This window comes from Varroa destructor, unplaced genomic scaffold, assembly GCF_002443255.2.
Source record: "Varroa destructor unplaced genomic scaffold, Vdes_3.0 BEIS01000001.1, whole genome shotgun sequence".
In the NCBI taxonomy this organism is placed as follows: Eukaryota; Metazoa; Arthropoda; class Arachnida; order Mesostigmata; family Varroidae; genus Varroa; species Varroa destructor.
The window spans coordinates 30,638,648-30,651,838 of record NW_019211454.1 but is presented as its reverse complement, the minus strand read 5'-3'; the positions used below and the strand labels follow the sequence as shown (position 1 = coordinate 30,651,838).

Sequence of the window (13,191 nt, the reverse complement as noted above, 5' to 3'; positions counted from 1 at the left end):
ATTTCGTATCTTATGTTATTTTTTTGGTGTCATCGCTTGCGAAGTAAACATATGATCACGAAGAGGCCGAGTAGTCAAAGCGTACTTTTAAGACAACAAGATAAAGTAGACTTAATCAGAAAATGCTTGCAAATTCACTAGCAAAGTAAATTATTAATATTCTTATAATACGAAAAGCAAACAATCTTGTAGATGAAAGAAGGTCGGTTTGATTTGGTTTATTTTGATAGATAATTGGTAGGACAATAAAGGTCAGAGCAGCGCGAAAAGATTATTTAAACTTTGTAGCTACGAATAAGCTCCTCTAGAGACGCGTTCTCTAACAGCGCTGCTAGAATGATCGTCATCACAGATATATAAACATCAAAAATCATCTTTTTTAATCGTGTGTGACTCTGTTCTATAATACACAGTGCGTCAAAGGGTACTGTAAGATACAGGACCTCCCTTGAGTGGTCATGATTGAAACGGGTTAGATATGTTTCCAGCTTAATTTAGACGACCGAATTATTTGTTTTCTCACAAAGAGCAGACAACCAGCGGCTGATCGCTGATTCGTGTTCGAAACGTCTTCCTCTTTCTCGTCTAATGAAGTTGAAACGGAATCGTACGGAGGCGAAAGTAAAAAAAAAAGGTTAGTTGAAATAATCCACGGACATAGCCGAGAGAGCGATGAAGTTCTATTAAACTGTTTGTGGTGGAAACAGTAAGTAAACAGTTTGTTTCTTGGAGCAAAGTGTACGAATGCAGCCAGAAGCTTATTGGTATCTGAAACGAAAATCTGATCTTTTAATTTCATTAATGTATGTACGAATTATATTGTTTACTTGTTATGAGAGAAGATAAAGATAATGTAGGTTTTCAAAGTGAATTTTTATTTAAAAAGAAAAAAAAACATTTGCTTTTTGTGAGTTCCTTCAAAAGCGCGCGAGTTCCTTGCAATAAGTAAAACAACTAAAAGAGTAAATTCGTATAAATATTACACTCGCAAAAGATGTGCAGGGCTTTCTCTTTCATATCAATGGTGATAATATCGACAATATATATGTGCTGAAACTTGCAATTGTGAGTGAAGTGATCAGTCTACCCAAAAAATGAAGGAGGACTTTAAACCTAAGTGTAAGCTTAACTGGAAAGCACCCATGCAGGTTCGGAGTAACTGATTTACGCAGAGGGTCGAACACATTTGGTGGCAGTTCGCACTGTCCGACAATGTTATACGAATAGACAATGAATCGTACCCGACGTAGCTACTATAGACTAGTAGTAAACATATGCATTTTTTGTAATGTATTTGGAAGGAAGTGATTAGTAAATTGGATTTACACCTGATACATCTTTCATCGAATGATCATGATCTGAGATTTATGCCTATTTTACATTTCAGAACATTTTTACATGAACGGCCCTGCAAGCCACTTATAGCGTACTTGTGACAATGTAAAAAACGTTGCCGCCCATCGAGCCTTAACTTTCTTTCTACTAATGTTCCTGTGCGAAAGTCAGTTACTTCAAAAAAAGGTGTTCACTTCGCTGTTTTTCTTTTGTAGATGATTCAATGAGGACCCAAAGAACTTCATGTGACCGCCTTTTCCTTATGTCGGAAACGAAGGCATGTTGCAATTTTCAGGAGCATAAAAATGCAGGATTTCCTGTACTTTCACATTGTTAGACAATGTAAATGACCCGTTTACTTGGATATAGCGACATAAGGGTAAGCACGCCCCGAGCGGCCGATACTTCGTTGTTGACTAGTGCTATTGAGTTGGTTACGTATCTTTAATAACTGCATAATTCATAAGAGTATTTTGCCTCATTGCGATTGGTCCAGGTGAAGAGCGAACACCTTCAAGATAGGTTGGACAATCGATATAGCTGGGATCGACAACGGTTGTCTTCGTAATTTATTTTAGTCTTGAAGACCATCGCTGTCAGCGAAATGGTATACGAGAAAAAACAAGTCGATAAGTTATTCAGCAGAAAAGACAAACGTCTTCTGTAGACGGCAATAAGAGCCCTTAGAATATAAGTTGACTAAGCCGCAAAGTCGATCGCGTGAGGCTTAGGCCACATGACAAGAGTGGCCTTCTATAAACGCAGCTTCCTATCTTATATTAGTTAATTTTGAGCTGCATCCGAAATAAGATGATTAAGATTGCTATTATATTCGATCAAGTAGTTGCGTGCTGAATGACAAGGTGAAAACTGGAAAAACTCGAACCGGCGTAGACGTTCTTCGTTATATGTATGGTTGTTTATTCTTCGCTCGCGAAGCGCACGAACCGACGTGGTTCGTGAAATTGAAGATTTTAAAAAGAACCCAGAGGATATGCAAGCGAGATCTGCTCTCATGATATGGTCGCAGAAATGTCTCGAAGTTGAGAGAAGAGAGATTTACCATCGATGGAAATATTATATGAGTTCAAAATTACCTTTACTGTGGAAAAAACAAGCTCTTTTTTCATCCAGCTGTATGGACGGTGTGAAGATTAGCAACTTTCAATTTTCACATACTGAGAATTAGACGCAACACATTCATATAAGAAAAGTTCAACGTTTCAATTAACTAAGACTCGAATACCTTTAAACAGATCCATATAGGATCACACACCGGAGAGAGCCGTGAATCGAAACGTAGTATAGTTTCCTTTTCTCTCTCGCTCCGTCTGACGGTGCCTAAAAGCATTGCCCTCTTCAATACAGAGGGGGTCAGGTTATTGTGATAAACTAGCTTGTCATGATATCAGTACAGATCCAGTTCCATTAGCATATACGTATACACTACTCAGTAAATCCGTTGACGATAGAGATAATGCTGACAGAGATTACAGCCGATTAGCGGCCAAGGTGATCAAATAGTAAAGAGTTACAGGAGGGTTCCTTTTATGTCGTTTGAGAACAGCCGGTTTATTGACGAAGCAATACCAACTTTCGCATTTTTTTCCTAAGAGCTTGTAAAGACCAAGTGGACCGTACCATGTCATTGTAATAGGTTCCTGTTTGTGTTGATCTCTACCACTGTTCTGGAAGGAGCGGTCGCAAAAACCTATCTCAGTCATCATAACGATTCTTGATATTTGTTGGTAGCCGAATCATAATTACTAACTTGTACGAAAAACTTGGACGTAGTGGTTATTGGTTAGGTAATCTCTGTGGTAAGCTTCCGAGCATTTTTTTGCAAATATAACGAAAAAACATACTTCTGTTAGTACCACAGACGGCTGCAAGGACTGACAATACGATCGCGATAAAGAAAAAATTCCAGCCAGATGATGGAAAAACCACCAGAGTGTTCGTTCTCTCAGCATATATCCAGTGTCAGTTACTTCTAACAAAATAGTAATTATGATTGGCTTCGCGGAATTTTCTACATTCAACAACACACTTGAACATTGGAGTCTGGCGGTTAAATAACTTCTAATCTATAGCCAAAAACGTATTGTACTGAGCTTTTAGATGGGCTTAATTCATAAGTTTTAATGTTCCATTTACGAGCAACCCACCTCGGCATGCTTACTCATGAGGTTAAAGATAGAGGATGCGGGAACGCCGACGACAACAGCGATGTCCTACATGGAGGCCATGCAGCGAGAAAAAAACGCAAGCAGATTTACATTTGTTTGATTAGGATAGGTACTTCAGTAGAACACTAGAAAATATAACAAAAATGTAGTTCCATCGATGAACACTTTTTTCGGATATCTGTCGTGTGACTATTAGATTTTAGATTGATATTGCAGTGATAATTAAAGCAACGGTTTTTTTTTGGGAGAGCGAAGGTACGCTCGGTCAAACCCAGTTACTCAATACATATGCACGTTACGTAACTTTAATCAAGGTAATTACGCGTATTCGCCAACAAAAATGTAACTTAGTTCCATAGTCGATGCTATCCTGTTTTAAGCGTAGAAATATTCCCTACAACCATTATATTAACGTTTCATGGATTAGTAAACACATAGTAATTTGGGATTCTGCAACAATCGTAAAATCTATCTACGATTAAAGATAATAAATCGCTGCACACATTTAGCATAATTATTGCTCGTCAAAGTTGATTAATGTGCAGAAATGAGTACAATATTTCTATAAGTAACTGGTTTAAAAACATTCTCATTTGTGTGTCATAGAAAAATTTTGCCAGTGCTAACAGTAAAGCTTCCTAGAAACAGTGAGAACCTACAAACAAACCTCTTTCTTTCAAAGCATGTATTTTAACGGTACGCACCACTCTCGTAGTGGTGATTTTAAAGCACTGCAATACCGTAAGAAAGCGACTATCTGTATATTTTAGTGTTTCATTTGTTCGTTCGTTCGTTCCAAGAATTGTACAATGTTCTATTTAATTTATCTTTATACGGCTTGCTGCTTGCTACCTGTACACGCTCGAAAGCGACTGCTTACTGAGCCGTAGAACGAACCCACCAGATGGCGCGGGGCAATCTGTCCTCGCTGAGAGACACAGAAGGATCGTTTCCCGGACGACCCGCTAGGGAGCACCACAGACCGTAGGGGCATACGGCCTTCGGCCTGAGCAGAGGGCGCTACTGTCTGGGGGCCATTTTGGGAATGAAGACTCTAGTGTGCGTAATCGATGTGGTCGCCTTCACTTGTGTCTAGCCCCCCTCAGGAAAGAGAGAGCAGCCTATGCTCTGTGCCACGTCGCGTGTTCGTTCCATGGATTACTATCACAATCAAGGGCCCCCTGCAGCCGTCGCCAGCAGTTAGCGCTGCTGCCACTGTGTCTACTCTAAAGTACCACCAGTTCTGCACTTCAGACTGGCGTCAATACAGCAACAACTGGATACGTAGCGTCACCTCTCGATGATTGGCAGTGGTGCAGCTTATCCCTGTGAGACTCGTTTGTGTTAGAGTTTTTGTCCAGGATACAAAATAAATACCACATGGTTAAAGCGGTGAGTTTCGTCAACGTGCTATAGTTAACTATCTGGATACGGTGGTAGATAGTGAATCTGTAGTGATTGCCTTGTTGAAAGAAGGACTTTGCTTCACGTCGAACAGCGTAGGGCGAACTGGGACAGTTCTTTAATGAACGCGAAAAAGTAAAAACCTGTTGTAGCGCTGCTCGCGCATTGAAGCGCGCAAGGCCCTTCGTCAACCATTAGCTTGCTTTACACTGGCGACCCTTCCACGAAACGTCGTGAAGTGACAGGAAGAGTGAAAGAGAGAGAATTCAAAGCAGGCTCTTACAGAGACACATAACTAAGTAACGAACGGACAGTGCCTGATCATAGCAGACTCTCGAGTTCCGTGCAGGATACGTTCGAAGCAACCCGCCACGACGTCTCCAAACGACCGACAGTAGTGGGCGGTATACACAACTAAGGTAGGTGCATTTGTAGACAATAATAGGCTAGCAGAATAAGACGCTACGGACAAGAACATGATCGGTCGTTCTAAATATAAAGCAAAGCACTTTTGTGCGTTCGTTCCTTGGGACTCGATTACAATCCGACGACCGGCTATACGCTCTGCGGTTCTAGGAAAAGAGCGTGGAGTAAAGACATAAGTATGATGTCTAAGCGTTCGACATTTGTGATACAGTTTGTGAATGCTTCTCCGCGAGGCGACGATAGCTAGGTGTCAGAGATTATGAAAATGTGCAAAAGCTAACTCGGCATTTCTGCCAGCTGGCGTCAACTTAATATTGAAACAATTGGATTGCGCGCTAGTTCTGACGGATAGTACATGCCCTTTGCGAAAAGATAATGTGTAGGTGCATTAGATATAGTCTTCGGCAGACCAAAAATGGGTCAGCTTACATGACTGTGTTCGTTGAACTAAACGTTTCATATTGTATGTTTGTACAGTACAGCTAACCATATTTGGTAAGAAACGATACCAATCATATATCCAAGGGATTTAGCAGTCAATCGTGCCTCTAATGCAACGGGGTGAACTGGGTCAATCTCCTAGCGGACACGAGAAAGTTATGGCGTTATTTGCTCACGGAAATCCGCGGGAGCCCTTGTTCACAGTATAGTGTCACGGACGCAGATTAAATCGACACTATTATATATGAAACCACACATCTATGCTACTGTACGGCAAATAGTCAACTCAGAACCTTCTCGCAGCGCAGAATTCTACTAGAATTAATTCCTTTTCGTTGTCTTCACCCCACATCTTAGCCCCGTATCCCTGCTACGCCTTTCAAACCCATCTTCCATCTCATTGAATTATAATCGTGTCTTACATTTGTTCTGCGACATGTAGATTCTTTAATACGTGATCGCCGCTTCGAGTGCTGGAACTTGGTGGCTGGTAAATCTGTGGGATCGCATCGTACTTTTCGGTTCAACGACCAGAGACACTCGTTATTGCGATAACTAATTACCGACGAATGAAATATTATTACAACTCTTTAAAAATTTGTTTACTGTCTATAACTTAATGTTCAGGTATATTCGACGTCTTATTCGACGCGTTATAGAATAGAATCCCATCAATGTACCTCAGCAGAAAGGCAGTCTCCTGTTATTAAGCCACTCCTTAAAAGCCTTATGTTGGAAACACCTCACGATAGCTTATAGCCCAGTAGAATCTGAACCGTATTTCTCGTTCAGTTTTGGCAGAATGTACTCGCCTCCATCAGGTGAATCACAAAGACTAATGTGCAATAACATTTCGTATTAACAGATTCTCGTAAGTAATTCTTTAAAGATCAGAAACAATCTATTTTTTGGGGGATGATTAAGGTATTCCTAGCCAGTTAACATGGAAGCATCAAGAGGTGCAGTATATATCGCGTTCTTCTTTGCATTTGAAATATATACTCAATTGGTTTAATTCATAAAAGTTCCGATTGGCATAGAGCTTACAATGAAACCCAGAGAGCGCGTACTTAGTTTTAACTTACGGCGAATCTGTGGACCCTATCTATGTCCGTCATTTCTAAAACGCATTGTGAGGAGCAGTATCTTATTGATAAAAGTCATGGTTGCGTGGCGATTCGGTCCTGTTTTTTCTGTGGTTCACTGTGTAATTATATGGGCACCGCCGCTCTAGGTGCAACACCTGTGGGAAGGACAAGATCGAGATCTGAGAGAGATCATTTGTGTATAGTGTTTGCGTGCGTACTTACACTTATATTAATATTAAACCCTCAATTTTCAAAAGCGGCTATACCAAGGTTTAAAAATATTACATTGTATATTGAGCTTGTCGTTTATAATAGTGCATATTATAGAATACTGGGGCTTATTCATGAGATATCCATGTCTTACATCATGTTTGTCGCATTGCTCTATTTTAGCTTGTCTATAGATTGACTAAGCGGAATTCAAGCTAGATTAAACTGTACTTTTGTGACAAATTTGATTACGCATCGTCATACTCGGTGTTTGTATTGAGTCCCCTGTTTACAGAAGAAATGTTCGATATTTTGTTTTATCTGCTGTACTGGGCTTACTTTGAGTTCTTAGATAATTTCATAACTTCTCCTTAAATCAACTCACTGACATGAATATCCGAACGGCCGCAAGATGACTGACGACGTTTGCAGAGGGCGTTTTGGTCAGGGCGTCGATACTGCTACCTCGATCGATTCATCAACTCGTCACGACTCACCGTTAAAAACAGAGTGAGGTTTCGCTAGAGATTAAATGATCGAATAGGAAATTTGTAGACAATGATTGCCCCGTTGAAATTGGTTGATAGAAATAACTTTGCTAGATCTGTAACTGGTAACGGACCTCCAGTGTGTCGCACGTTTCTTATTTAGACACCCGAGTATGATCTTGGCACCACCTAGGGCTCTCGTTGGTAATGTGAGTTTTTATTAATCCCGATAAAAACACGTCACCTCTCGAATAAAAGGCTTGCAAATACATTAGCCGCAGTGTTGCACGCGTTGAAAGCAAAAATAGCAGACATGAACTATCATCATCATCATCATCCACGTCAACTAGGATAGGTAACAATAAACAGCTCAAGTCTATCACTGCTCCTCATCAGCACTTTTACCTGTATTAGGTGAGTCGCCGCTCTATCGCGTCCTTCTAGGGGCTAACCTTGCGCCAATTCGGACTTGTCACGCAACAGTAGATGGCTACAAACTGAAGGTAATATTAGCAAAAACTCGCGGGCGTCCGCCCTAGTACGATGAAGGGAGTGGCTGGGGTGGCTGGGAGAAAATTAGCGTAAGCCGTATAGATCTATAATGGTAACCTATATGCAAAAGTTACAAGAACGGACTAGGTTACTGAATGTTACTGGTTCGTGCTGCTGAAATGTTTTGTCTCTCAGCAGATATGTTCGTACTATCACTTATACTTCTGCTTTGCTGCCAACTAAAAAGCAAACTAAGAGCAGATGGTCTTCGTGTCAAGTGGAAGCTATCTAATTGATTTCTGAGCAGTGCGTATGCCTCACTACGCACTCACTGTCAAAGGAGAACTATTTGTGACTTGTAACCAGAGGCTCTCAATAGCAACGCAGCTTTTAGCTCCACCTAAAATTGCCGTATTTTAATAATACAAAACGTATTCTAGAAAGAATGCGTGTACTAGAGGACATTTGGTGTAACTGGTTTAAATGGTGATTTTGATCTATGATATTGTCGTTACTAGATAAATCAGCAGATCTAGCGTAAGTACTTTTATGAAACATCACATTTTCTTTAATTCCAATACCATCTACTTCTTAATTTCAGTTACTTCATGGTTGATAGTTAGGCATATTTCTTAACAGCAGATAAGAAATTAATAGGTTTAGTAAGATAACCGTAAGATAGAAGGTCACGAGTAAAATGGGCGGGTCCGATGGCTTACGTAATTGCACCAGAGTGCTCTGCAAGAAAATGCATCTAGCCCGCTAAAGGCCGCTAGTCTTGCTGCTACCGTGCAGCGAAATATGTCTCCAATGAATGATTTGGCGCTTTTCGGCATTCTACAACACATTCGAATATTTTTGATAGGGTTATTCTTAAAGCCGTTCAACTATCGACACCTAAAACTGTAATCTTATTTGTGGAAAATTTCTTTCCTAATCATAAAAAGGCACCCGGAACGCCTTATTGCTGGGAAAGCGAAGAGAGTGGAAATACTGCGGTGGAAACAAAAATAGATAGAAAAAGGTCAATACGCTGTTAGTGGGTGGCGTCTGAGATTTGATTAGGTAACGATGGAAGGACAAAGGCAGCTGCCGGTGTAAAAGAAATGCAACCAAGGAACTGAGGATAGGAGCACAGAAAAACATGAACGATAGATTGATACGTCGAAAACAAGTAGTTACCGACCTCTTTTTACTGAAAGAACCCAGAAAGAAAGGACGGTTGTTCTACACATGCCAACCAAATTTCATCTACAGAATTTAACTATGCAAACATATTTATTAAAAAGTGGATAGAATATAATAATACTGCCCAAATTTAACAAAGGACATATCTAATCAGACCGTAAAGTTGCTTAAATAAGACACGTTTCTACTTTGTTATTTCCTTACAAAGGACTGAAAAACTCAATAGGAATTGTTCGTGTCCTTAGCGAAACTTTTTCGCTATACGTGTTTAGTACATCGTTTGGAATTGTTAGCTTGGTAATGATGTATACCCCATTATCTCGTTTTTTATTTATATCGCAAAGACAATTTGTGATATAGCATTCATATAGCATCCGCATTCTGTGGATTATAATACAGCAAATGGATATTGCAATTGCGCCGTCTTCTAGCCACTATTTGCATGTCACGGAGCGATCGCTGCCTATCTGAACGAAGCTGTCTTCTTTTCCTCTAGCTTTGTTCCGTGTTTCATGAGGTAAAATTGAATTGAATTCTTCCTTAGGCTGTCTGACTCCGGCATGGCGCTTCGAATACAATTCGCGTTACAAATGAGGCAGTGATGGTTCTTTCTCACTGCTGCTAAACTGAGCGACCGTTCAGGCTCTCCAACTTCTGTCGAAAGCGCCCTAGAATTGTCCGTCCATATCGCGCGGGAAAACTGGAGGAGGCCGAGGCCGCGGAGGCGAGGCTTATCGCAAATGACCAAACAAATTCTTAGAAGGACGGAGGAGGAGGCCCTTGGGGTGACGACCCGGCTGACCGACCAAGTCATACCGTTCTGGTCTTTACCTTCCTCTCGTTCACTCTCCAAAGATACAGACGTGGAGTAGGGCCCACGGAAGAGCGGAAACCAGCAGCGGTTGGCTATGGAAACGTACTCTGTGCTTTCCGCCTTCTTGATTGGAACGATAGTGGATGTGGCACCGGTGCCGGGCACGTTTCCTAAAGCAGTTGGAGCTCAACATCTAGAGGCGTACCAGGCAGCGAGAAAAGATTGGGGAAAAGAAGAAGAGAAAAGCCAGCGGACAAACTAGGCGACACCGCTAAACCTCCGACCACCAGGAAACCAAAAGACCCGCCAGGGGGTTGGCTGGTCCTTCCTGAAATTCCTGACGAGCCACGAAGGCAATCCGCTTTATACACGGCGCATGGTCCCATGCTGGTACGATGCCGAAGTTTTGCCTTCGTTTCCACCAAACGCTACCGGGGCCTCTGCGCGCCTGCTGTTGTTTTCCGATGCTTCTCTGCGGGAGGAGGCAGTCAGCCCCCCAAGTTTCGAGGTTTCCGCACCCTGAACCTCTTCGAGGCGGTAAGAATGTGGTGGCAGCGGCTTTTAGAAAAAGGAACGTTTGGGTCGGCCGGTTGCCCTATTTCAAGCAAGACGAGCGGCGCTCGAACGAGTGGTTTGTTCCGGGTTGGCTGGGGTAAGCGAAGCAAGCAAAAGCAGCTTCGTGTGTCTTGTCTGAGTGTGGCCCAATTTCTCTTCTGTCCTTTCTTCCCATATGGTTGGCGGCGCTGGTTGCCTCTTGAACAACCCCACAACGCCCACACCCTACACGCTATCTGCAGCTCACTGATACGAGATAGGCGCATTTTTATGGATTCGTAATTGCAAAACTTAATTTAGCAAATTTGAACGAGCAAGCAAGCAGCCGACCGACTAAGCGGCTCAGCTGCTGACAAATTCCAATATGTGCTCTGCAGCGCGGTAAGAGATCGTCTTAAGACAGAGTTTGCCTTAGGGTAGTTAAAGAGCGTCTACGGCGGGCTCAGCTGAGCAAAGCAAGGACAGCAAGAAGCGACATTGGGTTTTATGATTGTCACGCCGATGATGACGACAGCGTTATGCATTGCTCGAACGCAGATTCTTCCAGCTTACCCGCTTGTAGCGCCCATGCAAACCGGCCGTTCCTCGTCGTAGGCTTTCTAAATTCGGAGTGATATGAGCGTCCTTTCCATCCGCTGGACCAACAAGCAAAGCAAGTCTGAACGTAGGGCATGTTAATGAAGTAGAAAGTTGCTCTGTGCTAACCAAATTCGTGTGAAAAATCTGCCACTGGGAAAGCTGCGGCAAACCTGATAGACAACAAGGCAGCTTTCGCCCGGAGGCCAAAGACATTTCACCAACACGACAAACCGTCCAGGGGGCTTTTAGACCCTGCAGGCAGAGACGCAGAGAGAGAGGCGGCGAGGGCGAGAGGCAGGGAATAGTAGTCTTCACGAGAGAAGCCAATAGAAGGACGATGAAGAAATACGGTACCGCAACATTGTCTTGCCGCTACAAAAATGATTGTTAACACGCACAGGCCTCATTTGATAGGGAATGTGTTTAGCTTTCATGGTTGTTTGTTGAGTCGGGCCGAGCACTGACTGTCAGTAACAGGCGACTTTTTTGACTACATTAAGGCTGGGAAACGAGACAAGCCAACACTTTCTCCAACACTCAGAAATTCATCTTTCAAATACGTGTATAGACATGGGCGTCCTTCAGAAATTGTTACGAAATATCTCGGAGATAAAACGTATATATTGTGTGTGCCGAGATTCTTTGAAGGATATATACCAATTGCGAAATTGTTTATACCCGACATTGTTGGCTCCTGGGGATTCCCGCGCATTATACATACAACGGTGCAACGGAGCAATGTAGTTCTTGTAGTAACACACCATAAGGACATGTCTTTAAATGTTGTTGAGTTGACAATGAAAACATTTTGATTGATAGCTTTATCATCACTATCTGTTTATAAAGTCGCCTTCTCTCATCAGCTTTGTGCCTCCCTCCCGGCCATCCGAGCAGTGAACGACCAGCAACTGATAGATTTGCCGTACTATGACTGGACAGCCCTGTCAGCCATCATTGCCAGTCAGAATCTTCTGTCATCTCTGACAGCTAAGCTGCCCCCCAACAGCGTGCTCGGTTGCTTCGCGAATGGGCTATCTGATGAGCCCCATTAGCGACTTTGAAGTGCACCCTCATTCCTGACAGTCGCAGAGGGAGCGGCTCACATCATAGCCTGAGATAACCCCTAGTGCTTCATCCTCTACGTTTCTTTGCCTTACTGTGTTTCTGCTCTCTGAGCAGCATCACCTACCGGCGTCGTCATGATCGAATGTATGTAGAAAGGTACTGAGTGGGACTCGTTCGTCTCTGGACAGCGTCCCGAACGCAGACGATGAAAGCGGCGGGCGAACGGACAGGAGCATTCTTTTAAAGTATGTTGACTCATTTAGACCTATGTATCACCCACGGACGAACAGCGCAGCTCATATTTGCAAACTTTCGTTCCCAGCAAACTAAGCGGTCGACGACACGTAGGAAGCACTTCGTTCAAGTGGGAACACTGGGCATAAATATTCCCTCCCTCGACAAAAAGAAAGAGAGAGGATGCCTCCTGACGGCAGCTTCATGAGCAACCAAAAAGTAAAAAAATTGTTTGCAACGACATTCAAGCGTTTCGTTGTGCAGAAGAAGATATGGTGAGCGTTTAGAAAAAGAGGACGAATGCCATGTTGTACGGCCAGCGCAGTATCTCCATGTGAAAAATTTTAAGTCGTATCTACAAAAAAAAAAAAAAAAAAAATGGGAAAGCTCGCTTGTCGATCGCCCAACTAAGCTAACGGAGAAATCTTTAAAACAATTTTATAGTATTATCTAATACATAGGAAGATCATGGCATTGTACACAAGTTGACATGTACAGTCCATGTTTGGATAAGAATCAGATATTGTCTTCTGTAACCGTAACTGCGAATGGATAACTAGATGAACTGATAGTTATTTTAAATAATTAAAAGATTTTTTTCCATTGATAAAACAAATCGCACCACAGTTAAATTCCATTTAAATTTGGTTTCGGTTTATGAAAATTTGATGGAAAGTATATGT

General features: G+C 42.2%; 1 protein-coding gene across 7 annotated transcripts in view; it reads left to right on the top strand.

Moving 5' to 3' along the window:
* Positions 1-527: 527 nt before the first annotated feature.
* LOC111243005 (follistatin-related protein 5-like) overlaps positions 528-13,191 on the top strand; it is a 50,200-nt gene continuing 37,536 nt past the window's right edge. The window contains exons 1-3 of one of the 7 annotated variants that reach the window (XM_086987407.1): positions 528-634; positions 1,551-1,714; positions 4,621-5,347. Coding sequence is in view for 4 of the 7 variants with exons in the window: in XM_022788002.2 (XP_022643737.1) it covers positions 1,682-1,714 (33 nt within the window). In the remaining 3 variants the exon portion in view is untranslated. The other 6 variants (XM_086987399.1, XM_022788002.2, XM_086987380.1 and 3 more) reach the window with 6 other exon arrangements.